Raw genomic sequence first — 26,943 nt, forward strand, 5'->3', positions numbered from 1 at the left:
AGTACTTTTGGAGATCAAACTCACAACAAAAGTATAGATAAACCAATGCTCTTTATGACTTGTTATTATTGGTAAGACTCTTCAAAACATCGTTCTTACGTAATTTTTCTTTTTCTTCTTGAGATAACAATCTTCCAAAATCTCCCTTTTCTTTCCTCTCACTATATCTATCTACTAAAAAAGAAGAATGGTCTCTCAACATCAACGAAAACTTGACCAACTCTTCAACTACATCGACCAATCGATCTCTCAAAGGACTAGGTTTCATTCTGTTATATTCATCAAACTCTTGCCAAGCTTTAGGAATAGAAGACTGATTTGGAATAGTAAACATACGCATCCACCTTCCCAATACTCGCAATGTATTTACTGCGTTAAAGGATTGTGAACCTCCATTCACTTGACATATAGCCAAAGTACGACCTTGTGTAGGACGCACGGAACCTAAACTAAGTGGTATCCAGTCAATCTGATTTTTAAAACAACCCGTTACGTTCCCGTGCATTTCAGGTGAACACCAAAACTGTGCTTCTGACCAAAGAGCTAATTCTCTCAATTCTTGGACCTTGTGATGGGTTTCCTCCACTTGACCTTTTACAGGTAACTCTGTAGGATCAAAAACTCGTACGTCTGCACCCAAATAATCCAACAATCTGGCTGCTTCATAAGCACAACAACGAGAGAAAGACCGTTGTCTTAAGGAACCATACAATACTAGTACTCTTAGTGGTCTGTCTTGAGCTTCCTTTTCATACAAAGACTTGGCACCAGAAATATCTATATCCTCAATCCAGTCATTCTTGTCAGAGTCTAAACGAAACTTTTTCCATTCACTCAAGTCCTTTTCAGCTGTCAATGGACAATCCATTTCTCAATGTGTATACTCAACAATATCTCAAGTCTTATTTGTCTTTCAAATATACTCATTGATTCTTATGACAACTTGTAAACATCATTTCATCATCATTGATAGCGCAAAAATAGAGACGCATAGCATTAAACATCATACTTTTTTAAAATAGAGAATCAATCCACATTCTGACTTGTATTAACTTTTTGAGAACCGTTATGTCCCAAAAGTATGAGCGTTTTTATGCTCGGTTTTGTAACGAAAATTAGAACAAGAAAAAGCTCTTTCTGTAGCAGTTTACAAGGATTGGAAGAGACTTCCTTCTAGTCTAATGATTTCAATAAAAACTTGAGAAAATATTTAAAACCTGAAAGAATTGGATGGCTACTAGAATATGTGAGAGAACTCGTTTTTGTTCTCTTACTAACAGGAGATGCGACTGAAGCCACAAGATGTTAAGATAGAAAAGGATTCACCTGAATGGGCTTAACCAAGTTTGCATAGTTACTGTCTCTTTTTAGTGCCATTACGGCAGAAGACATCATTTTGTTAAAACCCTCTGAACAAGCTCCCAATATTGCACACTTATTGGAAGCTCTTCTTTCACAATATTTGAATGTTGAACGTTGTGAAACTGAAAGGGGTTAAAACTAGGGGAGCTTCTATAGCACATAAGATCATGAAAACTACTGCCAAACATCTTTCTCCATTACTATCCATTAGCTAGAAGAAACTGATCACGCGGTTACAAAAGTTGTGATTGGCAAAAGATGTGAGTCATGAATGTTATTTTGTATGATGATGACAAAAGACTGCGAGAATGATTGTCTCGTCAGAGAGACTTTCAACTGTGATCAGATATGTGTTTCTGTAGACTATGCAATGACTCAGTGATTATTCTTATATAATGAATGCAACTCATTTTGATCATCCAGTTGTATTATTGAACCATACTCGCGGTCAAATTGTATATGGGTTCTTTTGATAAGCCTAGTTCTGTTGTTATATATTCTTTAGGTGATTGTTTGATGAAGGAAGAAATATTTGGTCCTTATCAGTCATTAGAACAAGTATATGTCATGGTATAGTGAACATTCGTATTATATATATTTTCCAATGATTCACTAACAACCCCAAGGCACGATAGTGATGAAAATCATGAAAAATAGACAGAGATGGTCCCAAGATTTCTGCGTGCCATTTCGGAAATAGAGTCGGTTTTACCAAAAGTGGAAATACCTTTATTATATGGTTCGTCTCTATGACGAGATTCTCTCACTAGAAAAAACTTACGTATGAAAAATACAGCATAAGCAATAAACATAAGACCTCACTCAGAATTCAGTTAGATTCCAATAAATAACCTTGAAAATCTTAGACGAAGGGCTGATTCTTAACCAACGATTACAAGAGAAGACTTTCTGTACAGTAGCTATAAAAGTTAAACAATATTGAAATAAGACTCTGTAAAAGTTCGCTAACTTTGTGAGACAGCCAAGTGGGTCAAGTAATAAAAATCAAAGAAGGCTTCGAGTCCTTTACCTTGACTCTCTCCTCCACAGAGAATTTCCATAAAATTCTAGAATTTCAGTAACAAGAGTTCTTACACGAATAGTCTCTTGATGCTCTCTTCTCTACGAACACAAGAGGAAGAATAGTGTTGAAGTTTTGCATATTTTATTGTGATATGTATATTTTTTGTTATCTAATATTGCTTTCGAAGTATATTTTCAATCTTTGTCCAACGTGGACCGAGTTCAAGCTTGGTTGTGTAACTTTAGTCAGTCAAATTCCAACGAAGCTTTAGTTTACTTTGTGAATATCTTTCAAGCTCTGAATTGTTTTTGTTGTAACCGTCCAAGGACTCCTCGCAGACCTTGAGCTCCACTTAGCCTTTAGTCTCCTTTTGGTACGCCCAACATGACAAACCTTTGTTACGCCTAAATGCTCTGTCAAGTCCTTGTTTGGGTTACGGTGGTGTTACTAGGACTTTCTAACAAAACGACAACAAGCAGCGGACTATGAAAAGGTTACTTTTCTTGTGACATAAAACTGTATGAACTTCATAGTATCCAAAAACAACTTGGGATTGAAATAAGTTCTTTCAAGTATTGCTTGACCATCTCTTGAATTCCTTCTCACGCTTGAGATTACTTTTTTTCAGAACTATTTAGACCCGTGTAAAGTTTCTGTTTTCTTCTTGTGACAGTTATCTTCCAAAAATCTCTCAGTTCTTCTTTTCTTACACCTGTTCTCTAAAATAAAGAGTCAACTCTCAACATCAAAGAAAACTGGTGACTACCAGCAATTTGCTACGGCTGTGTCCCTAGGAATCAGCTTTCAATCTTTAGAGTTTACCGAGCCTTTTCAAGTTTTAAAAACGGAAGACGGGTTTAAAAAATATATTGCTTCCTAACACAAAAGACACGTTGCATCAAAGTACAGTTCCACCCAGGAAATCCACCGGTGTGAGATGCTCCTGTCACCAACCCCTCTGTGTGAAAAATTCTCATAGAGTTTGCGCTGAAACGATGGTAACAAGTTTTACTTTGGTTTTGAGTTTGATCGCCCTGACCGGACTCTGTTAGAAATCTTACTCTATCAGAAGACAGTATGAGAATTCGACAACGACGAAATTGTAACTTTGATAGTTACTGTCGGAAGTTCTTCTTTATTAGCGCAAGTAGTTCTTAAAAACACTTTATTCTGACAGTAGCGAATATGATAGATCTAGTTTAAGAAACAATTGCGAGAAATGCTGCAACGACGTTAGTCCCAAGTAGAAAATACGATGTAACTATGAGACAAGATATTATTGCGTTATCCTCAAAATTAAAGATATTATCGTAGACATAAGTTTATTACAATAAAACCATAATTCTTCCTTCCTGTTGAAATTTCGAGACAACGATGACTAACTACGTTGTCCAAAAAAATGAAAAGTACATGTATACTTTGCAATGTATTTTTCAACATAGTGATATTAGTCCCATCAACGTATAAAAAAATTGTAGACTGAAATTGAGTTCAAATGACGTGATAAAAAAGAATTTCGTGGTATAAACTCAAACTAGTTCAAAATCTCATTCAAATATTCATATACGATACCCGCTCATCGATACAAACCAATGAATTTTAAACCTGTTGATATTTTGAAACCTATATAAAATATATCTTGACAGTACAAGGTATGCAAAGTAACATAGCATTTTCTCGAAAAAACAACTGCAGCATTGCGGTATACCAAAATTCATTTGATACAGACGCAGAAAGAAAATATTTGTGGTGCATTCCTTCGTTTTCGATAATACGAAGCATCTGACTAATACTTTTAACTAACAGTGCCATCAATTTCGTAGAGACTTTCATCATTTTGTTGCTCTCCACAATATGCTCGACTCCGTTTTGATTTAGCCTTTGATAACGGTAATAAAAAGGCAACGGACAAGAAAGAAGAAAATATCATCATTAAAAAATACGAGATCCAACCAAACGTCCGAACTGCTAAAGTCACCGGGAAACCTGCCATTGCAGCTCCCAAGTAGCTGATGTAACCCAATAGACCTGTGGCTGTAGCAACGGTTCGTCGATCACTCTGTTCAGCACCAATAAGACCAATGAGACACGTGGGACCGCTGAGAAAAAATCCGAATAAAACAACAAAAAGAAAATCCAACCAAACATGGTTCACTGCCATCGATGACAGCAAAGACACTAACAGAAGGGTAACAACCAATCCTATTAAAAATAATATAACGACAGGCACACGATGTCCTTCCAAGCGATCAGACAGGATACCACTGATGAATGTTCCGGCTAACCCGCCAATATCCATTCCACTTACTCTGTAAGCTGCGTCTGTTGCGTGGCATCCTTTCTGTTGCATTAAATAAATATGAAAAAATGACCGAATACTGGTTTTCACAAAGTATACGAAAAAATATGATAGCGCTAAGAGCCACAGTGTTCGATTCTTCAAAACTCCCGTCACAAAAGTTTCTAAATACTCAAATGATGAATTGAAGCTCTTCCCTGAGTTTGTTGTATTTCCTCTCTGTTTCGTGTCACTTTGCACATCAACTGAGAGACCAGCTTCTTTAGGTGTGTCACGAATAAGCAGTGAGAAGATTACTCCCGCAATCAATGACGATATTCCTGGAGCTATCATGCCTATTCTCCAGGTCGTTCTGCGTGCAAGTGAACCTGAAACAATCGGTGCTAAAACGCCACCTACATTAGCAGAACACGACCAAAGTGCCCACCAAAAGCCTCGCTCCGAACTCTTGAACCATGCGGTAAGAATTCGGGCACAAGCTCCAGCTCCACAGCCCTGTGCTATTCCATTTGCACCCCACCAAAAAGCAAACCATCGATAACCATCAGATAAACCCAAACCAACGTTCGTCAAGCCCGCGAGAGAAAGACCCGAACCCAAAATTCTCCTGGGAGAGAAATTATCCACAACCAAGCCACCCAGAAGCTTAGAGATACCATAAAAGAGAGGGAAGGAGGAGGTCACAAGTCCTACGTGCTCCAGCTCAAGCATTCCTGCCTGTAGCAAAAGTGGAGCAACAAAGGTAAAAGTTGACCGACAGATAGTATAGGCCAAGTATGAGACAAAAATGCCGTGAAACACTCTCCACCTCCAAAGCCACGTCAATTTCTCCGAAGCAACGCGTCCAAGTTGATCCGTTTCAGGACTAGAAGTCACATGATTTGTGGTGGAGATCTGTCCCTCTTGTGGACAATTTTTCTTCTCGTCGTTCCAGGATACTGAAGATGCTTCCGAGCCACTTTCAGCTCTTGAAAAATGAGAACAAACAAATTTTTGAGGTTTCGGGCGGCGGAGCTCACGAAATCGAAGGGGAGGTTGATTACGCAACTGGCCGGAGAAGAACAACACGTCAGCCGCCAAGAAATGTCCACGAAAAACTAAGCCGTTGAAACGACTACCAACACAGTTTCCCTTACTTCTATAGGTCGGCCCATAACTTTGCGTGAACGACAATAGCGACATCGAGAAATGACCCAAAAGCAACTTCCAAACAAACAACCTACCCTTCCCAAGAGTTGGTCAATTGGGCATCACCAAAGCTTAATGTCTTATATAGTATATTTGGTTCTCAAATGACGATTTTATCACACGTTTATGTGTCTGAAATTTTTGCAAACTAAGCTAAAGATAATAAAAGAATCAATCAAAACGTACAGTCCAAATAATAAGAGCTATGGCGACTTCGTAGATGGTAGAGAAACCATCCATTAGTCGCTATTCAAGACAACTTGCCATTCTAGTATGGTTTTTTATGGAAAACATAGAAAACCTTCTTAAAGACAGATGCCAGAGATCCGAATATATGATATTGTTCAAATGCTAGAAGTACGTAGGACTATTGCTACCAAGGTACATATATCGAGCTCCATGAATTACACCTGTACACTTTTTTACTTTTCAACTAGCAAGGTATCATCCATATAGCAGTCCAACAGGTCAATCAAAGCCAAGTCGACTTGGGTTTTAAAAGGTAGGGTATGGGCAGTTCTCTCGCAACATTAGAAAGGAGTTCCAGGAACGACTCTATGGTAATCGATAATGTGTAGAAGATTCAAGTAATAAAAACAAAAGGTTTTCTATAAGAGCTAGCTGTCAACAAATATTTATCACAACATTGGATAGTGAGAGAGGTTATCGTTGAAACTCAACTCTTCTTGTGAACGCAACACTTCAGCCAAAATATATTTTGATAAACTCCGAATGCAAGTACTCGGTTGAAAGAAGCAAAGCAAAAATTGCAATCTGTCGTCCTGAAATTGAGTTCAAAAATTTTTTTATGTCGAGACTTTCAACATCTTCGAGACACTTCCTTTCGTTAAGTGAAAATAAAGTTGCGATTAATTGATATTTTGAACCCAGAATAACAGTAAGGAGTTTATCCGAGTTCAAATCAAGAAGCAGGCCAAAAAATATGACAACGACGCTTTACATTGAAAATTCCAAAATCAATTACTGAAAGACATGAGTTGGAGAGCAAGGCTATCACATGTGTTTGAAGAACTTCGTATCGTTTATTCTACCAAGCACCCCGAAAGTTCTGGAGTTCGGTAAGTATTCATGTTGTCATGACTATGTTATCTCTCTTTATTTCCCTCGGAGGAACTTCATTGCTGCAAACTATGACGAACTGAAATTGTTGAACCCTGGACTCCCCTTTTATGTCAGGTGCTGTGACGGTATCAAGCCGCATGTATCCACTCGTATGAGTGCGTTGGACCAACTACTCATAGAATTCCGTTCGATTAAAATATTGTTTAGGCAACGGATTTTACGAAACCTCTTTAGTTGCTGGCCTCGACGTCCAAGGTATGTGTTCAAACCTTTTCTTTTACAGATACAGGTTGTTTTTTATTACTATTTTTTGCAGGCATAGAGAGGACTCTACAGAGACTGGTTCAAAAGGGCGAGGAACAAACAAAAAGACCGTTACTAGGTAGCAAGGCCTGTCAAACCGTTCAGTTCGCAAATATCATATGAAGCGAGTGTTGCGTTTGGACCGATATTAGTATAAGCATAAAATACGGTAAAAACTACTCTTCGATAGTCTTACTTGAAATAAAACTCTCATGAGAAGTGCTCATATCTTTCTTGGAACGAAAAATATTGCCAGCGCATATTCCTACAAGGATAATAAGACCATAGTTACGATTGGAACGAAAGCTTTTGGCACATTCTTCAGGGTTATCGTAGTTTGTTCTACAAATCTGACGCAATAAGTGAAGACTTCCTATTATGACACTAACATAATAGGGAGAGGTCTGTTCTACCAAGTAACCCACGAGCAACATTAAGGTGCTATGTATGCCTGCGAAGAAATAAAGCCAACTGTCGGTTTTGTCGCCAAAATAAAGCGCAGTGGAACGAATACCAACACGCGTGTCATCGTGTTTGTCTTGGTGGGCATAAATGGTATCGTATATTAGGGTCCAGGCAACTCCTCCTCCATAGAGGTACAAAGCAGGAAGATCTAAACTTCCCTTTACAGCAACCCAACCAAGCAAAGCACCCCAGTTAAAAGTAAGCCCCAAAACGAGTTGTGGCCAAAAAGTAACCCGTTTGGCTAAGGGATACAGTGTAACCAAAAAAAGGGAACTTGCTCCCAAAACCTGACTATACATATTCAACGATAGCAATATTGGCAAACCTCCTAGTAACTGCGCAGTCACAAAAAACAGGGCTTGCTTCTTTGTGAGAACGCCAGAAGCCAAAGGTCTAGATTTCGATCTTTCTACCAAACCATCCAGACGACTGTCCCAGAGATCATTTATAGTGCAACCTGCGCCTCTCAATAAAACAGCACCCATTCCAAATAAACTTAAAAGCCACAAGTCGGAAACTTGTCCTGGCTCCGACGCTAGGGAAATTGACCAGGCACCGGGTAAATATAACAACCACGTGCCAATAGGTTTGTCCAATCGAGCTAACTTAACATAAGGGTTTTCTCGTAGACTCGACATTGAGAAATTTTGGACGACTGACGTCCACTGTTTCCAACCAGCGCTGTTATGGGCAGAACGATGCCTCAAGATAGGCAAGAAAACGTTGGCTGGACTATTTTTTAAGTTTTCATATGCTTTCAAGGAATTTTCAGCTTGTAACAGAGGCCGTGCGTTCAGTCTTCCACGTTGTTTCAGTATCGTCCAAAGTGTCCGTTGAAGAGCTTGCATTGTCTGCTCTAGCGCTTCAGAAGATTATGGCTGGACAAAACCAAGAGAATGATTTTCAAAGTCTGGCAAAGAAGGTTTTGGACTACGCTTGTGGAAGGAACTACTTTAGAGAACATGACCTTGAATATTTAAAAAAATTTTACCATAGTGAAGCAAAAGTTGTAGACCAAAACTTTTTAAGAAGTTTGGTTGGTGCCTTGCTGAAACTTGAAAAATTCAAAGTTGCCAAGAAGAGATATGAAACAGCGCGCCTAATTTCACAGAAAGTAAGCCATAACTTTAAACACTTCACGTTGTTGTAAACGTTTCCCAAAGATAACTGTGGAACAACGCGAGTTGCTTGACTTATTTATTGTGCATGAACGAGACGTGGAAGAATATGGAGCATATTTGAAGACCTTGGTATTATACGGAGAGTCCGGGACGGAAGATGCCACGTTGCACAGTTCAAAGAACGCCGATAAAGTCAGAATGCAAGAACTTCGCGATCCACGCATGTCCTTGTTGAAAATTGCACGTTATTGCAGTGAGCGATATTTAGACTCTTCTTCAGGAGAGTCGTGGGTGACCAATTGCTTTTTCAAAGTTTTAGAAATAGAAAGAGTTTGGGTGGATGCTTTTTTGTTGCACGTTGAGTATTTTTCACGCTGGGTTTCGGAATGTGGGGTTTCTGTTATAGTTTCACGAGCCTGCGAAGATGGAACCCCTACAGCGGAACAGTTTTATGGCGATGGAAAGACTTTGAGTGTCTTTATATTACTACTTACGAAATTTGTTAATCTCTTAGGTACTTCTTCGCAAAAAACATTTATCCTATCAGTAGTTGAACGCAGCCTTCGAAGACAGTTGAGTCACTTTTCAACAGGGAAGTACACAGTGGATGAAAAGACTATGTTCTTGTCAACCATATGGATTAATTTCGCTACTCGGACCTTCTCACATTTGATAGAGGCCTTGGAAGTTCTTGGCAAAACAGGAACTGCATATACTTTGCTTTTTCACTATTTTGATAATTTGTCTAATGTTGATAGTCCGTTTATTATTCATCAAGATATGATTTCCTTCGAAATAGAATGGCTTCATGTCATGAACATATTTGCTTATAGAAAGAGTTCACTTGTGGAAGTTTCACAAGCACTGTCACCATTGGGTGAGCAAAGAAGATTTTCCATTATTGTGAACAACGTGGTTCGTCAATACAAGGAACTACTTGCAGTTTTCTGTCAGGATGTACATTATTCGTCTGAAATTGTCAAAGAGCTGATAAGTGAATTTACTTCATTCATTGGAATATGTTACATGACAAATGAAGGCTGTTTATTCCAAGTTACAAGAAGTCAAGGAGTAGAGTCTCCATTGGCTGAAATGTATCAGTCAACGTTGCAGGCATGGAAAGATTCAGCGGCCAACTCTCAATTTTTTACTAACTTATTGAACATCTTGGACTGTTTCATGGTAAATATGGCCAGATTTTTACGCCAAGTGTTTCAGTCATCCATCTGGAGTGTTGGAGACGCTTACTTAACAGCCACCGCTGCAATGATTTCTGCGTTTCTCGCTGCACTAAATCAAATGTCATATTTAGATGACGAAAATGTCAAATGGATAGTTTTGCGACATAAACGTACAGTTTTGGAATTTCACAAGCTCATGAGTGGGAGGGAGATTCTTATCCTGTTTTCTAAGAAGAAACTAGCTGAAGAGATATTCTATGGAAGCTTTACTTGTGAACTTACTGAACAAACTGAATTTCTTGAAAGCTTTCGTTCTTTTTTGTGTGAATATGTAGCGAACGAATCAGACGAATATTCTCATACTATACTTTCATCAATGTTGCAAATCATAATGTCGGCGAAAATTATCATAGAAGATGACAGTGTCAATTTTGAACGCTCGTCGAATTGTTTTGTAGCAAGTGTTGATTTCTTGGATGAAATTTTAGACTCTTATATTTCTTCTCTAACTGTTTGTCCCAGTTCTGTCCATCTCAAGTTAGTAGAAAATGAAGGTATATATTTGCTTAGCAATGGCATTTTACGTTTAGAGGAGGAGAAAGCTGCCTTGGCAAATGAGGATCATTGCAAAAAGTGTTCTTCTCTTAATAGAAAACTTCAAGTAATTTTGAAAATCTTTTTTTCTAACGAGACTGCTCCTTTGATAAGTTTATATTCCGATCGAGTTTGGCGTATTTTTATAATGTTTCTGGAGAATGAGGATACAAGTGATCTTGGAAAAGATCTTTTGCGGAGAATTTTTCTAGGAGCAGATGAGCAAGAAAATTTACTTGATCTTCCCAAAGATTTTACTCTCTCTGAAACAAGAAAACATTGTCGTTTGCTTTTTCAAGGCCTATTGGATAGGTTGGAGTTCCATTGTTTTCAAGATTCCGTTGGCGCAGAAAGAAAGGCACTCCTTCTTCGGAAATACTTATCATTGTTTTCCTCGCTTGTTGCTGAGTCTATGCGAATTATGCAAAGAATGTTTCGGAACTCAAGGGGCTTTGAAATTTTTAAAGCTATTTTTTCTGACTCGGACTCGGACTTCGTTCGTAGTATTGCAATCGATTTGCTTAAACTGTTAGCACAGGTGACCCGAAATAATCCGAAGGCAGAGTTTGAACTTAAAAGCTTGTTTCCGTGCAAGTGAGTCATTTCTCATTTTCAAACAATGTAGCTGATTTTCCTTAGTTTTCTGGTACACACGCTCAATTCTTGTTATCCTGAAGGGGTTTCTAGCGAAGTTATCGCGGCTTTGTTGGAGGTTGTCGTGGGAAGTCCCATTCTGATCCGACATAACAGTGACAATTTTCAGTGTATGACATCGTTCGTTATAGAGAACGTCATCTTATCACAAGACCGACTTGCTTTCCGTAGTAGACTTGTTTCAAGTAGTTCTGAAATTCTATGTGCCTTATTCAAACTTGCTGAATCGACATCAGAAGATGTTCAAGTGGCCCTTTGCAACTTTATATATACAATAACATATGAAGACAGTCTAAATGCCTCGGTTGTGGATGCTTCGGGAGTGACTGAAATTATTATCGAGCGTTTGTTTTACTCATCCGTCGATTCTACGTTTTGGTCATCTTTGCATCTAAGAAATGCTTATTTATCTTGTTTATGCGCGATAATTCGCCATTTGGTGACCCCATCAATGCTAAGTAGACTGCTTTCAGTTTCATATTTAGGGAGCTCCTCCCAATTTGGCTTACATGATAAGCGTACATTATTGTACTCTGAAGTTGCTATCTTCCATGCCTTGTCAGAGTCATTTGAAATATGCAAAAAATGGCCTCGCTTTTTTTTGGACTTTTCAGGGAATCACTCAGGTCTTGCTTCAATAATTCCTGGTGCTGATCTTACTCGTCGTAAGGATAGTCTCTGGCTTACTTTCTGGTTTCGAAGAGAGACTATATCCCGAGAATCGTCATTAGTTGAATTGTATACTTCTAAGGATTCCGCCTTTGAAGTTTTTTTAAATGAGTTGGGTGTTCTTTGCTTGAGACTGCATGAATCCGAGACAGTATTTGAGATGTTTCACAATACTGACACAGAAATTCCTCCGTATGTTTGGGTTTTCGTTTGTCTTCGTTTCCAACGAATTTCTTCCGGCAAACAGACTCTGATTGATGTCTATTTAAATGGAAAACTCTCATCTTCAAGTAATGTATCAAAGAATATTGATAGAGTTACTGCAATTGGATTCGGTTGTTCCTTTAGTTGGACCGATTTATCGATTTTACCGAGAGCAAGTTCATGTCTTAAGGGACAGTTTGGCGCAATTTACTGCTTCCAAGGTAACCTGAGTGAACGTACCATTTGCACTATTTATGAGTTCGGACCATCGTTTGATAGTGACCTTTGCGATTTGAGTTTTTCAGAATCAACAAGAGATTTGGATAATTTGTTGAATTTGTCAGTTCTGTTTCTCTATGCACCTCGTTGTTGCGGTGATTCTCGTACGTGTCCTGATGGTTCTTTAGCAGCAGTTGGATCAAGAAAATCAATAGCAGCTAGATTAATTGGCTCATCAGGAGAGTCGAGAGTTTGTTCGGTAAATAACATTATCGATAGTTTGCACTGTGTTGGAGGCCTAAGAAGTGTTTTGGAGTTATTTTTTGCTCTTGACAACTTCAGCTCATCGACCTTGGGAACAGATGAGACGGAAGCAGATAGTGTGTCCGCAGACGTATTGGAAAGCTTAAATGAACTCACTTGTTATTTTTTAAAGATTATCGCTGAGATATTGCGTTACGACAAGCAAGCTGAGATCGAATGGATGAATACGCATGTCTTTGACTACTTGGGTGCCTGGTTTTTTGAAACAAAGCTTTCCTTCTCATCTAAAGAAGTGATAGATGCAATCTTTCAGCTGTTTGAAACCTGTTCTGATAGAAAATCTGTGGTTTCAGTATGTACAAAACGATGTCTTTCCAACGAGTTTTTATGGAGCAAGATGACTCAAGACGTTGCTGTTCACTTCTGGAAAGCATTGTGTTCTTTAAAGGATAATTCTACGTTGAGTCCTAATGTTTTATTGGATGTTATTGGAAACTTTGATGTGGATAGTGCTGTTTTCGTTTCCCGAGAGTCAAGAGACATCAGTTTATGCAAGGGTATTATCGACTTTATATTGCTTGGTTTTAAGATGCTCTTTACAAATTCGGACTTTGTTACAAGTGGCAATCAATTTCTGGTTATCGATGGAGCTACACAAAGAGATGGCGTTTCATACTTAGAACAGATAGAGCATGCATATTCGAGAGCTTTAGTTGAGAATCTCTTGAAACCTGTTTGCTTTCACGCGTTAGATGAAATGAACCAAGATGCATTTGCTAAGCTAAATTATTTACTTCAAGCACTTTCTAGCCTGAGTAATTTTCTTTCAGTTTCAGTTAGAGCCAGTTGCTTTTCGTTCCTAATTCATCAAGATTTGATCGAGGTTTTGCTTAAAGTGCTTAAGTCGACGTCGCAGCTTCGTCTTGTACTCTTCAGTATAGCGGCATTGTTTGACTTGTTCGAGTCAAATTCAGATGAATGTGTGCAATGGGTAACTTCGCAGTTTCGCCTTTCAGAGTTGTCTGCATCGATGGAAAAGGAAGAATGGAAGAACCATGTCATTGGAGGCTTATGTATGTTTATCACAGGAACTTTACAAGGAGCAGACGCAGACCTCACTATGTTACTAGAGCATCTTATGTCGTCGGATTTCTTAGGTGGCCCATGTAGTACGCAAGGCACGATCGAAAAAATCCGAACTGGAGCTTTGCCCTTAATTATTATGCTTTTAACAAAGGAAAACAATTTGATTGGTAAAGCTTCTATGATTCAAGCGCTTGTTGCACTTCTGGAAGAAAGCAGGCAGCTGACGGAGACATTCCTATGTTTCAATTTGTGGTCTTTTTGGATAATTAGCCTGTCTCGAGTGAATACATTTTCAACGTGTGATGAAGATGAGCTTTTCAGTTCATATGTTTCTTCCTTCAAGAAACTTGTTGTCCATCTATTCAAACATTTTATAGAAGACTGGGGTATGAGTGTGACCACTTTTTATCAAGTAGAGGAGCTGGTTTTTGCTGCTTGGAATCTTATAGACGCTACATTTGCGATGCAAGTTCTCACATGGTTTTTGCAATGTGTGAAGGATATTGCAGTTCCACTGTTGCTATCTCAGGGAATATTTGGTATGAACATAGGTGCAAAATGCTCTCAAACACTTGAAAGTACGAATATTGAAGGTTTTGCTATGGTGTTTTTGTTTACAAAGCTCATTTGTGATATGGGCAATATGCAGAATGCAGAAGCAAAACAGAAAGATACTCGGCTAAAGTTAGAAATGTGCGAACTTTGCATAGAAATTATACTCCTACTGGGCTTGCTTAGTACATCCTCTGCGTCCTATTCTGGAGAATCCAAAGTGGTCGGTAATGATTTTGAGTTTCTCGGTATTCACGTCTTTCCCAGATCTGCAGTATTGGATTTATTTGGAAAATATGAAAATGAACGGAGGTACCCTGCAAGCAGACCTGGTCAAAACTCTTTCAAACTTGACGAACAAACTTTTATAGAACCCCTTTGTAAGGGGGGCTTCGTAAGAATTTCATTATTATTTATCATAGATGCTTTGGTTGAGAAACTGAAACTACAAGAGGAATTTTCTTATTATGAGACTCTGCTTTCAAGCATAGGTGAAGTTCATGGAGGCTTAAGAGTAGATAAGATATGGCGTCACTATGTGGAACAGCATTTCACGAATTTGATTTCGGAATCTACTCCAAATCCGTCGGAGATCTCACAGAAAAATGAACTGGAATTACTTTTGGGAAACCTTGTAAAAAGATGGAAGCAATCGAAACATTCCGTAGAGCACAAGTCAACTGGTTTCTTTAGGCCATTCAAAAATAAGAGTCTCGGTCGCAATATGCAGGTTCTTACGTCACCAACAGCAGGAAGTGAAATGATAGCTTCGCTGATGAAGAGTGAGCAAGAATGGAACGAAACTGGATATGCTTGTATGTTTTCTGCTGTTATGGAGTGGAAAAAACGAGTGGACCAATCGTTCGATATCCTTGAAAATATTTCTACGGTGCTTTCATCCAACACCCATATTCAAAAGGATGTACTACGAGAAGTGAACGTTTCGGAGGGAGTCAGAAATGATGCGAAGAGTAGGTTGAAGGCTAGCGAGTTTAGAAAACTTGTTTTTGGTTTTCGAAAACACCTGAGTTACCAAGAGCTTATGAAGGATTCTACCAAGACTCAATGGAGTTTAGCTGGGATAATGGATAGCCTTCAACGAAGATGGCTGCTCAAACCAACAGAAAACATCGATACACAGTGGAAAAGATTGAGCCAATCGGCTCAACAAATGAGCTCACTATCGAATTATAGCGAAGAGGGCGTAACGTCACCTTCCCGTGATAGTGTTACAGATGCTAATCAGAAGCGGAATAGTGATGTTACGACCATCACAGGTCCGCATCTTTCTCTCCCAGTTGATAACCTCTCCATTCAGCAGTTTGATGAAAGTTATCAGAAAAACTGGTCAATAGAGTCACCTGAGCCGTCTTCAGCGTCTCCCAGCAGCTCGACTCCATTGTTGAGTAGTATGGAGCTGTTGGCTGCGAGAACGGCAGCTTCAGCTTCTGATGTTCAATGGTCAGGGAGTTGCATCTGGGTACGTTTTTTAAAAGCAGTTCCTGGAAGGTTAGAGTTGCGAGAAAGAAGCATCCGATTTCTTCAAAGTCCATTTAACGAGGAATCCGAAAGGGTATTATCACCTGGATATTTCGTGAAGACATCATCTACTGAGGAAGATATCGAGAACATTCAAGAGCTAACCTTTCCTCTCGAAGAAATTCAACATTTGGAGTTTCGTCGATTCCTTCTTCAGCACAAGGCTTTCGAAATCTTTCTACAAAACAAGAAGTCCTACTTTTTCGCCCTTCAAACTTCGCGAGCGTGCAAAACTTGTCTGAAACTTTTATCGAAACTTTTGGAGTTGCCCCATAATAGGCTGTTACCATCGCACAATACGAGTGGACCCCGTTCGGTGTATGCAGGAGGTGCGTTCAAGTTTCCTCGCTGTTTATTGGATTGGAAAACAGTTCAGGCCTTGACAGCAGACGCTTGTGCGCGCTGGAAACGACGACAGCTAAGCAATTTTGAATATTTGTGCATCTTGAATCGTCTTGCTGGACGTTCGAATAATGATCTTTGTCAGTACCCGATATTTCCTTGGATTTTGGCCGATTATTCTACTGAAAAGCTTGACTTGACTGATCCGAAAACATTCCGAGACCTCGCCAAGCCTGTTGGTTGTCAACCATCTACAAGCTCTGAAGAAGCTGGGGAGCGCGAAAGGCGTTTTCGAGAGCGTTTTGAAACTTGGGCGGATAAAGCTATTCCACCGTTTCATTACGGTTCTCATTATTCTTCAGCTGCGGCTGCTTTGCACTACCTAGTTCGTGTGGAGCCATTCACGACATTGTCTCTTGAGTTACAAGGAGGGCTGTTCGATCATCCTGATCGTATGTTTTACTCTCTTGAGGGAGCCTGGAATTCGGTGACGCAGTCAATGCAGGATGTGAAAGAACTCATTCCAGAGTTTTTCTACTTTCCTGAAATTTTCCGGAATCGAAACGGCGTATCATTTGGCAGAACGCAAGATGGTCATTTGATAGATGATGTTTTATTGCCGAAGTGGGCAAATGGTTCACCTGAACACTTTGTGCGTGTGCATAGAGAGGCGTTGGAAAGTGAATACGTCTCGCTCAATTTACACCATTGGATTGATTTGATTTTTGGTTTTCGTCAACGAGGTCCAGCAGCTGTTGAGGCATGCAATGTTTTCTTCTATCTTACATATGAAGGGGCAATAGACCTCGAGTCAATTCAGGACATGGAACTAAGAGAATCGATGGAAACCCAAATTGCACACTTTGGTCAAACACCACCACAGCTAATGGAAGATTCGGGTCATCCACAACGTGATCACAGTGGAGCGCTACTGCAGCCTTCTTACTGGACTCCTCAGGGTCTGATGGCAGCATTGGAATTTTCAGTTGCCATTGGAACGGATGACTCCATTGTTCAGATATGTCAAGCCGGTGATCGAATTGTGAGCATCACAAAGAATCAGTTCGTTTTTCGTCACAAATGGATACCTTTACCTGACTTGCAAGGTTCACCATTTACTTTTGAAACAGATACAAAGAACATTTCAGAGAGTGCCGCGTTTTCTTCTCAAGAAGGAAACATCGAAACTAGAAGATCTTCAAATAGAGAAATTGTTGGTGGCACGTATTTAGCTTCGTCTACACAGGCATCTCTGTTTTCTTTGTATGCCCTTAGTTTTGATGGTAAAGTGATCATTAGTGCCGGCCATTGGGACTGGTCTATTCGTTGTTGTTTTACATCAGAAGCCCATAAACCAATCCAATGTCTGAAAGGGCATAGAGACATTGTGACTTGCTTGTCTATTGGTTCAGACGGTAGAACATTGGTAACAGGATCAAAGGATACGACAATTTTCGTTTGGGAAATAGTTTGGGGAGATCCTGAAAGAGTAAGGGATCCTAAGGAAGGGAAGCTGGACAGAAGTTATTCTGGTGGCGAAACTAAGCTTGGTGCAATATTGAAAGTACAAGGAAATGTAACAAAGAGGAGAAAAATGAAAGTGGTCGAAGAAAGGCCAAAGTTGGTTCTTTATGAACATGAATACCCACTCGTATGTGTTGCAGTTAATACTGAAGTTGGAGTCATTGCCAGTAATGATTCTTGTAACACCTTGATGATTCACAACTTATCAAACGGCCATTTATTGAGAATTCTTGACTTTCTTAAAGAAAGTTTGGTCGACAGCGTCACTGTCACTTGCCGAAATGAAATAATTTTGGTATCAAGTAAGAAAGCAAGCTTTTTTTTATATACTGGCAATGGAGTTGCTTTAAAGAAACAGTCCATTTGTTCGCATCATGATAGTTGTCAAATATTATCGTCGCCTACTATTACTAGCTACACTATAACAGTTGATGGAAGGCTTTTGTTCGTTGCAGATGAACTCAATGGAGTAGCAGTGTACTCAAGTTGGGGTCTTAATCTTTTACACCGTTATGTACCTTGCCCATCTTCACCAGTGAACGCTTTATGTCTAACTGCAGAAGAAAGTATCCTTCTCGCTGGTTTATCAGACGGAAGAATTTTAGCATACACTGTTGACAGGTTTGCACTTTTACAATCAAGTACTCTTTTGGGTGTCGAAGGTGCTTCTAATCCTTTTTATGGTTGCTAACACATCCAATTTGTAGTAAATGTGGTTTCTTATTTAAAATCTGACCAAGAAGGTAATGGAGAGGTAAATGTCCAATCACTGCTTTTATATTCCTTTGCATGAAGCCATATCAAACAAGAACGTTCTTTCGTGTCGTGTACGGTAACGCGGGGACATATTGGGCAGTTTAGTTCTTGTCCTCTTCGAATGATATCTTCAGATAGTATGTCAACGGATGGCGAATACATTTCATTTTCCATATCATTCATATCATACTCAAAACCATACAATGGATCGTTCACTATTGGATGACCTAAGTGCTGAAGATGTAGTCTAATTTGATGAGTTCTTCCTGTATGTGGTTTACACTCGACCAATGATTGCTCAAGTTGACTGTTGTAGAACATAAGTCTGAATGTCTACAGGTGTTAGGAACAAAAATTTCGTCATTGAATGTCAAACGTACCGTCATTGCTTCCTTTCCTGAATCGGCGCAAGATCCAACACAGTCATGTGCATCAAAATGAAGTTTCTGATCACAGACGACTGTTTCCGAAGGAAATTGGCCATGAACCCTTGCAACGTAGGTTTTGTGCACTTGCCGCTCGTGAAACTTTTCAGAAAGAAATTTTGCATATGTCTTATTCCTGGCAAAAATAACCAAACCAGATGTTTGACGGTCCAAGCTGTTTTAAACTAAGCATGAGCATTCTTTCGGACTTCTATTTAGAGAACCTACCGGTGTATCACATGTAGATTTTTCAGATCTTGTTCTACACAAAGTCTAGCCAGCAACGAGTTTTTCCTATAGTTTCCACAGGGATGAACTGGTAAATTTGCAGGTTTATTTACAACAACTTTATCAGCATCCATATAGATAATCTCTGCTGCTTCTGCTGTTGTTGCTGCTTCGTGACGATGAACTACGTGAGTTACAACATGACCGTTTTGTAATATAAAGTTGGGTGAAATTTTATGTCCATTTACGAGCAAACGACCTTCTGCCAATTCTCTCTCCCAATATTGCTGACTTCCGTGCGGAAATTCCCAAGAGAAAACTTCCAGGATGCTTCGACCAAACCATCTTTGCTTGGTGTTCACCCTAAACTCAAAAGGATATGGAATGACATATCTGCAGTTATTTTTTACAAAGAAGTGGTCCTCAGAAATACTTTCCAAATCGTTCAAACCATTCTTATGAAAACGTTGCTTTTTTTGATAATTGTCGACTACTTTTGTAAAACCGTCCATAACACGTTTCATTTGACGTGACAAAGAAATAATTATGGCACAGCATCGACAGTGGTCTGCAAATGATTTTAAGCCTTACAAAGACGTGAAAGCGCTTCCTGAATATATAGGAAAGCGTCTAAAGTCTTTGAATATTTCTAAACTGTTTCGTTTTCAATGGACAGTAATCAAGTATTTGCTCTCTCTTGATAGGTATATTTATAACTAGTGAGTTGAAGAGCTTTGTTTCAATTCTTTGTTTAGGAGCAACTTTCCTGGTGATGTTATCGTACAGGCACCAACAGGAACAGGAAAGACTTTGTGTTACGCTATTTCTATTTTGACTGGCAAGTATTCTAACTAAAGGCCCTTCTAGGAGAGGTTTGACTTGTTCTTTAGCTTTGAAGTCGCGTAGTTCACGTCCACGTTTACGTGGCTTGGTGATTGTGCCTACCAGGTATTTGATATTTGCTTACTTTGGTTTTTATGATAAGTTTTTAATAAGAGAACTTGTTAATCAACTGTATTCTGTGTTTCTCGCTTTGATTGGAGACGACGATTTGAAGGTTTTAGGACTTAGTGGCGACACTTCGCTTTCATCAGAGAGAACAAAAGCTATCGAAAGCATCCAACTTTTGGAGGATGAATGCTACTCTCCTGTCTGGAAGGTTGATATTCTCATATCTACTCCTAGTCGTTTAGTTGAACATATACACCAAAGAGTTGGTTTCGAACCAACAACCATAGAGTTTCTGGTGTTGGACGAAACGGGTCAGTGACAAGTTGCTTTTGAATTACCGATTGATTTTTCAATAGATCGTTTATTGAGTGGTCAAAGTCTGGACTGGATTGAAACCATTCTAAGACATATTTCGCGCTCCAGTGACGTTACTAGTTCGGAAAATAGGAACCTTTATTTGACAGGAGAACTTGGCCTTAGGAAGCCAATTCGCAAACTTCTCTTTTCTGCAACTCAGACAAGTAGTATTGCCAAATTAGCTAATCTGTCTCTAGTGAATCCAACTCTCTTTACTTATAAACAGGATGACGCTGTAAGATCCATTCTTCTAGGAAATTCGTCAAGTGAGAAACGTTCAAAACAGAAGTACTGGTTACCATTTGCACTTGAAGAGTTTGTCTTGTTATGCAAGTCTCCAGTAGAGAAGCTTGTTTCACTGGTTTGGTATCTGAAACATCTTGATTCTTCGTTGTCTGAAGCAGGTACAGTATCAATAGAACCAGTCCATTGTGAGATTCTAATTTGGCTAAGGAGTCATCGTCTTTGCTAGTTCAAAGATTTCAGCTCATAGGCTATTTCGTTTTTTATCTTTGTATTTTTCTGCAGGTTATATTGAGTCGAATACTGCTATTCACATTGCAGAACTATCTAGTAACCTATCAAACCGTCAGAGACGTAATGTTGTCAGAGATTTCTCTTTACACAAACTTCAAGTTGTTGTTAGCAGTGATGTTGCCACAAGGGGTATGGACATAGAAAACATTGGCCATGTCATAAGCTTTGATGTTCCTGTTCACGTCAAAACATATCTTCATCGAGTCGGTAGAACTGCTAGAGCAGGCCATAAGGGAACTGGTTGTACTATACTGATGGAACATCAAGCTCATCATTTTAGGAAGTTATTAAGGAAAATTGATAGAGCTGTGTCCAAAAGCAAATTCATATGGAAAGAAATGGACAATAACAATACGGAATGGTCCACTATAAAAGAAAGGTAAACCCATTTGAGATATTTTACTTTTTGTATTCATAGATTGTTTTACAGCGTTATGGAAATAGTGACTTGTATGCAATGTTGTATTCGAGCAGAGTCACGTAAACTAATTTCAATTCGGAAACCTTTAACCGGAACTTTGATGAACTTTCTAATAGAGTTAGGAAGGAAGTATTATCGATTGTCGAATGGACAAAGTGATGAAGAAAGTAATCCAAAAGAGCTTATGTTGGATGAGCTGCAGCGTTTTTTGGGGTTGCATGGCAATGATTTCTAGAAAACTCTTTGAAGCCTTGTAGAGGTTTGATAGGAAGCTGGTGTGAGCGTGAAAAAGACTTTATTACATGAAAATACAGTTTTTGAAACAGTTATTCTCACGTGTTTGGTATGAAACACGCGCTCTGTCCTGGAGCGACGTACCACGCTTTTTTATTTGGCTAGGAAAGATCCTCGTTTCTAGAAATTCTCTGGTAGCTATAAGAATAACTGTAGTTAGTTTAGCTATTAATATTTGTGTTTTCTTTGCGGTTATGAGAGACAGAACAGTTTGCTATATTGCAATAATGGAGTATTTGATTCACACTATTGCTGCAAGTCACTCTCATGTAGGTTCCGTGTTCAGAGGTGGCCTTGTTATGGCCGTTGCAGGATTAATTGGAAGTGTACTGGCTATAGTTTCCCTTGCTATGGCAGATGGTTCTGGCGTTGCTCTTTATTTTATCATGTTAGTTTGTTGCTTTCTCATAGCTATCATCCGTCTCAATCCTCACCTTACACCCTTGGGTATTCTTGCAAACTTTATGTACGGTGCCACTCTGATTTTTTGTGTAAAAACTTCCCCTTCAAGAGCTTGGTTCGTGGTATACCCAACCCTTCTAAGTGCAGTGTGGTCTGGTGTAGCAGCTGCTTTGGCGGGTTTGCTCATCTTTCCAAAATTGGCAAGAACACAACTCAGGTCGAATGTTGTGCAAAATCTAAATAGAAGTGCTGATACACTTGAGCGTATTTCGTCCTTTGTTTTAAGTGAAGATTCGGACAAGGAAAATGTTACCTTTACTGCAGTGGAAGATTGCTATGCAATTCACGCATCGCTTCTTTACACTCGCACCTTTGTACCACTTATACCTTTTGAACCTGATATTCTGCATCCGTTTAGAGAAGAACCTTCGAAGCTTTGGGAAACATTAATCAAAGATGTTGATCAACTTGTACTTTATATTGAAGCAGTCTCTGGAATTCTGAGGAGAGAACGACTTATTAGCAAAGGTTCATTACACATGTTAACTAATGGGTCATTGGATACGCTCAAAGATTATTTTAATCATTTATGTAAGTTAGTAACAAGTCTTGCTGAATGTTTAAAAGTGGGTAAAGACCCAAGTCAACTGGAGAGGCTTCCAATTGATCTGCGAAGTGACATGAACAACGAAGTAGCAAACATTTTTAAGCAGTTTTGGATCAATAGTCATTCAAGAAGTACAAGACAGCTACCATCTTCTTTGGAATCAGTTTCTCTTATATTCTTTTCATTCAGTTTGAGAACCTTCGATGATGCAATAGCCAAGATATCCGAAGATATACAAGAATTATATCGAAAACGCCAAGAACGCAGTAATATCTGGAAGAATTTGTTTTCTTGGCTAGAAATAGTTTGGGAGCCTATTGAAGTGTTCAAACGGTCACCTCAGTTATTGCGGGATGTTGATAATCTCAAATTTCTGTTTCGACAAGTTCTAAGTGTTGCAATCATTATTGTTCCTTCTATTCTGGTTGCAGGTGTCTCAAAAGCGGATTACAATTTCACCCAAGATTACAATGCAGTCTCAGCATATATTATGGTTATTATTATCTATATGCGTGGTGTTGAACTGACTTGGTACAGATTATTACTGTATTGTCTCACAACAGTAATTTCAAGTGCTCTGGCATATGCTGCCACAGTTTTTGCTGGAGAAGATCCCTATATTCTTACTTTATGGATGGGATTGTGGATTTATGCAGCTCTAGTTCCAACTCTTTACTTCCCGTCATATATAATAGCAGACCTCGGTTTTGTTTTTGCACAGTTCTTTACTATTTCATGTCAGTATGGCACAAATTTTACATTTGTTTACCCAGCTTCAAGAGTTGTGAGTGTATTTGCAGGTTGCTTTGTAGTGGGACTAGTGTCTGCTACATTTTGGCCCTTCAAGGCTTCAAAGGATTGTCAGAAGACCCTAATTGACATCATGGAGAAGGAAAAACAGCTATTCAATGACTTTGTTGATCACTTTTTTCTGTGCAATCAACAAGTATCGACTGAGGGATGGACATTGACAGATGAAATTGCAGAAAAGTTGAGCTTTATTGAAGGACAGTTGACAAAATTGAGAACTGTGACCAACTTGGATCCTTCCATTGGCTTGACTCATCCTTCAATACCGAAAATGTTATCTGCTGTATCGTCAATTTTTAGGAGACTTGTATGCATGAAGGTTGTTTTAAGTGCGAAACCAGAGCTAACAGGGAGATATTTGACTACAGTTTGGAATAACTATTTATCTTCTATGAACGAACAATACCAGTTGCTCAAGAGTTCAACCACAGAGTTGTTTGATAGTATTTCTAAACGGTTTGGGATAAACTCAAGCCAACGAGGAGATACTTCGGAGATAGAAGAATCACACGAACGATTGTTCTACGCTTACGAGAATCTGTTTGGAGAGTTTAGAAAGCTTCGTATGTACTTGATTGAGGAAGTTTCCAAATTGGGAACTCGAGAGTCTTCAGGTGATGTGAATGAGTTTCCTTGGTGGGACAAGGATTTTCCGTTGCATCCTGACGATGCTGTTCGACATTTAACCTTCCTGTACAGTTTATTGCAAGTTTTGGATACTATTGACAATCTCGCTCTGGTGGGAACCTCCCTAAAACCTGGCAATGAAGATCTTCGACTTCGAAAAAGTATTTCACAAAGCATACGTAACTCTGTAGAATTGTCGGAACCATCTTTAAGTGGTCTAGACGGTACATCTGAAAGCAGAGGAGATAGGTCCTTGAATAGAGAGGAACGGGAAATATCTTTTCGGCAAGAGTCGAGTATTTTTAAGGACTCTCGAGAAGAGAGGAAACTTACTTTGGAAATGGGTTATTACAAAGTATAAAGGGAGATATTCATAGATAGAGAGGACCGAAAGACGCAGTAAATGTATTATTTGAAGTCTACGATTGGTATTGTTCTGTTGCACATCAGATGGGCTTTATTTTAAAGTGTAAGGATATGAGTGAAAACACAAAACACTTGAGGTCTTGTACCAAATAATAGAAGTTTCTCAAACCATTTGGGTCTTCACTATTTTGCACGTCTAGCAATGATCCAATTTTCGTTGTCTACGATAGCTAAAGAATACTTCAAACAATAAACCCTAAACTTACCGCAAAAGAAATATGCTCATTTCCTAAAACTATTTCTAGCTCCTGTCTACCCGTTTTATCTGGCTCTGGCCACCTTGAATCATCTTCCCTTTAAAATAAAACGGTGAAATTTGGATGTTGTGAATAATCAAGGAAGCGAAATCCTACTTCATGATATCACTTTGCTCGATAATTCTTCGGAGTTCCTTAAGAACTGCTTCCGTAACATAAACTTGAAGAAAATTTAGTTTGCACTCAACAAAGTATTATCTTTATACCTTCTTTACGTATCATAGTTTCCTTTTTATAGTGTGAATTATTCGCATATCTTAGCTTCCCGTCGGGTCTGAATTCAAACTCTAAAAACTCGTGACCAAATTTTCCTTTGTGACCAACGTAGTAGCGCAGGTAAAATTCTTCGTTCTCAGTCATTATATCCTATTAAAGTAAACCGAACTTCAGAGCTGCTCAAGACGTGAGGCACTAGTCCAAATTATGCCGATACGCCAATGAATAATCCACACAAGTCTTACTGCAATGATCACCGATTGAGAGTTTCTCTTTGAAAAGATAACTAAAATTTTTAAGACGTAGTAATGTAGCTATATGAGTAAATTAAGTTTGGAAAATGGTTTCAAATCTCCCTATCTATCTGAAAGAGTGGATTTCTTCTCTTTGTAATAATAGAAACTGCAAAGATTCCTACATCAATCTTTTAAAAAAAGATTCAACGCCTGAACGTATTAAGACTGACAAATTTGTTACTTCTTTTCGGTCTCTTCCAACATTCCTGTGTTTTCTTTCTATTTCTTTCCATTCATCCAAACTGGAGTTTTTATTCAGATGTGGAAACTCTGTACAATAAAAAATATGGCATGTTTTGATTGAGTTGCTTGAGAAATGACTGAGTCTTTTATGGTATATTCTTTGTCATGCATGACTTGTCTCCATTCTGCTTCCGAAGTTTTCTTTCGATTTCTCCTTTCACACCAAAATGAAATGTCACAAAGAAAGAGTTGAATAAAGCTACAAAAAAATGACTGGAAAGGTTTATACTTTATCATTAGTAATAAAAGCCTTTAACTGGAAATTCACTTTTTAGGAGAGTTTCTCTCTTTTCAACAATAAATATGATCACGTGTTTTGAGTGTATGCCTGAGAAGAACTCGCGTCAGATGCTTTTGGTTTCCAAGGAGTTATGCCTGCTTTACAAATACCTGACTTGATAAAATTTTTCAAACTCCTGCACGCTTTTGTAAGACAAGAGATTGTCTTATACTTCCATATGAAAAATAATAATTCGATGGAGGAATTCTCGGTGCATCCTGAAGAGGCGCAATGGAAGTTAGCGAAGGAGTTGTATGACGACGATAAGCTATTTCAGGTATTATTATTCTGTAAAAAACATATTTGACAAATTTTCAACAGTGAGTGGATTAGGCAGCTAGGATTGTTCGTAACTTGAGACGAGTTCCAGTTGAAGAAACTGTGGAAAGTAGCGGAACTATTTCAGAGAACAATGCCAGCTTAGTAAGAAAAAGTATTCGTCGTATACTGAAAGAAAGTGAAGAGTGTGAAAAGTTTCTTTCCCTTCTTTTGGATGAACGAGAATGGGAGTGCCTGAGCAAAGAGAGTGATCGCTGTAGAGTCTATTACAATTCTAAAGAAGGTCCTCGAATTCACGGCTTTAAAATAGAAACTGAAATTGACGCTCCTTTCTTAGCAACAGCTTCACTAATTAATGAAGTGGACTTGCTTCAAGAGCTATTTTGGTATGTCGGAAGTAGTGAAGAAATTGCCAAGTTGTCCAGGTGCAAGAAACTTTTAAGGTCTCGTTTTGTTACTCCTTGGCCGTTTGCTCCTCGAGAAGCCATATTATATGGCTATGCAGTGGACGGACTTGATGAGGACCACAGCGTAGTTGTCTGTTTTCGTTCAGCGGAACCGGAAGATTTTAAAGATGGTAGTTATGAATCAATTTCTTCGGATTCAAAGGATACTGTTAGATTGGATGTAAAAATTGGTGGCATTCAGTTTATTCCACTTGAAAGATGCAAAACACTATTTCGTACTGCTGTATTTGCTGATCCTCAAGTGCCTTATATTCCAAAGTGGTTGTTTCATTGGGTGTCAAAGCGAGTATGTATTTTCGGAATTCACACTTTTCGAAAGAAAGCAGAGCAGTTCACGACACTTCCCCATTGTCAACGAGTAGCACGAGATCCATTTTATGTTTGGGTTGCT

General features: G+C 38.9%; 10 protein-coding genes across 10 annotated transcripts; 5 read left to right on the forward strand and 5 right to left on the reverse strand.

Moving 5' to 3' along the window:
- Positions 1–950, reverse strand: Gasu_03950 (arsenical resistance protein ArsH; the record flags this gene model as incomplete). Its single annotated transcript, XM_005708763.1, has 1 exon — positions 1–950. Exon 1 carries the CDS (start codon positions 866–868, stop codon positions 53–55), a length of 816 nt encoding a protein of 271 aa, XP_005708820.1. The 5' UTR covers positions 869–950.
- A 2,585-nt stretch (positions 951–3,535) lies between these two features.
- Positions 3,536–5,930, reverse strand: Gasu_03960 (MFS transporter, sugar-phosphate transporter). Its single transcript, XM_005708764.1, has one exon. It carries the CDS (start codon positions 5,865–5,867, stop codon positions 4,182–4,184), a length of 1,686 nt encoding a protein of 561 aa, XP_005708821.1. The 5' UTR covers positions 5,868–5,930; the 3' UTR covers positions 3,536–4,181.
- Positions 5,931–6,740: 810 nt separating this feature from the next.
- On the forward strand, positions 6,741–7,561 carry Gasu_03970 (NADH dehydrogenase (ubiquinone) 1 alpha subcomplex 2). Its single transcript, XM_005708765.1, has 4 exons — positions 6,741–6,952; positions 7,005–7,111; positions 7,164–7,211; positions 7,273–7,561. The coding sequence occupies exons 1-4, from the start codon at positions 6,867–6,869 to the stop codon at positions 7,380–7,382; spliced, it is 351 nt and encodes a 116-aa protein (XP_005708822.1). The 5' UTR covers positions 6,741–6,866; the 3' UTR covers positions 7,383–7,561.
- Positions 7,562–7,565: 4 nt separating this feature from the next.
- On the reverse strand, positions 7,566–8,390 carry Gasu_03980 (4-hydroxybenzoate polyprenyltransferase). Its single transcript, XM_005708766.1, has 2 exons — positions 7,649–8,390; positions 7,566–7,601 (listed from the first exon to the last, which is right to left on the reverse strand). Exons 1-2 carry the CDS (start codon positions 8,360–8,362, stop codon positions 7,587–7,589), a joined length of 729 nt encoding a protein of 242 aa, XP_005708823.1. The 5' UTR covers positions 8,363–8,390; the 3' UTR covers positions 7,566–7,586.
- A 70-nt stretch (positions 8,391–8,460) lies between these two features.
- On the forward strand, positions 8,461–18,301 carry Gasu_03990 (WD-40 repeat family protein / beige-related protein). The gene is made up of 4 exons (XM_005708767.1): positions 8,461–8,838; positions 8,888–11,214; positions 11,260–18,187; positions 18,234–18,301. The coding sequence occupies exons 1-4, from the start codon at positions 8,476–8,478 to the stop codon at positions 18,276–18,278; spliced, it is 9,663 nt and encodes a 3,220-aa protein (XP_005708824.1). The 5' UTR covers positions 8,461–8,475; the 3' UTR covers positions 18,279–18,301.
- A 34-nt stretch (positions 18,302–18,335) lies between these two features.
- Gasu_04000 (pseudouridylate synthase) lies at positions 18,336–19,600 on the reverse strand. The gene is made up of 3 exons (XM_005708768.1): positions 19,083–19,600; positions 18,810–19,029; positions 18,336–18,762 (listed from the first exon to the last, which is right to left on the reverse strand). The coding sequence occupies exons 1-3, from the start codon at positions 19,592–19,594 to the stop codon at positions 18,394–18,396; spliced, it is 1,101 nt and encodes a 366-aa protein (XP_005708825.1). The 5' UTR covers positions 19,595–19,600; the 3' UTR covers positions 18,336–18,393.
- A 10-nt stretch (positions 19,601–19,610) lies between these two features.
- On the forward strand, positions 19,611–21,631 carry Gasu_04010 (ATP-dependent RNA helicase). The gene is made up of 6 exons (XM_005708769.1): positions 19,611–19,786; positions 19,838–19,920; positions 19,973–20,344; positions 20,390–20,794; positions 20,844–21,306; positions 21,358–21,631. The coding sequence occupies exons 1-6, from the start codon at positions 19,629–19,631 to the stop codon at positions 21,581–21,583; spliced, it is 1,707 nt and encodes a 568-aa protein (XP_005708826.1). The 5' UTR covers positions 19,611–19,628; the 3' UTR covers positions 21,584–21,631.
- Positions 21,632–21,640: 9 nt separating this feature from the next.
- On the forward strand, positions 21,641–24,501 carry Gasu_04020 (uncharacterized protein). Its single transcript, XM_005708770.1, has one exon. It carries the CDS (start codon positions 21,651–21,653, stop codon positions 24,447–24,449), a length of 2,799 nt encoding a protein of 932 aa, XP_005708827.1. The 5' UTR covers positions 21,641–21,650; the 3' UTR covers positions 24,450–24,501.
- Positions 24,502–24,505: 4 nt separating this feature from the next.
- Positions 24,506–25,250, reverse strand: Gasu_04030 (protein mago nashi). The gene is made up of 4 exons (XM_005708771.1): positions 24,978–25,250; positions 24,868–24,931; positions 24,721–24,808; positions 24,506–24,675 (listed from the first exon to the last, which is right to left on the reverse strand). The coding sequence occupies exons 1-4, from the start codon at positions 25,129–25,131 to the stop codon at positions 24,535–24,537; spliced, it is 447 nt and encodes a 148-aa protein (XP_005708828.1). The 5' UTR covers positions 25,132–25,250; the 3' UTR covers positions 24,506–24,534.
- A 630-nt stretch (positions 25,251–25,880) lies between these two features.
- Gasu_04040 (uncharacterized protein) lies at positions 25,881–26,941 on the forward strand. The gene is made up of 3 exons (XM_005708772.1): positions 25,881–26,083; positions 26,140–26,838; positions 26,879–26,941. Exons 1-3 carry the CDS (start codon positions 25,898–25,900, stop codon positions 26,912–26,914), a joined length of 921 nt encoding a protein of 306 aa, XP_005708829.1. The 5' UTR covers positions 25,881–25,897; the 3' UTR covers positions 26,915–26,941.
- The last annotated feature ends 2 nt before the right edge of the window (positions 26,942–26,943 follow it).

Source organism: Galdieria sulphuraria (genome assembly GCF_000341285.1).
Source record: "Galdieria sulphuraria unplaced genomic scaffold scaf_2, whole genome shotgun sequence".
NCBI classification, from domain to species: domain Eukaryota; phylum Rhodophyta; class Bangiophyceae; order Galdieriales; family Galdieriaceae; genus Galdieria; species Galdieria sulphuraria.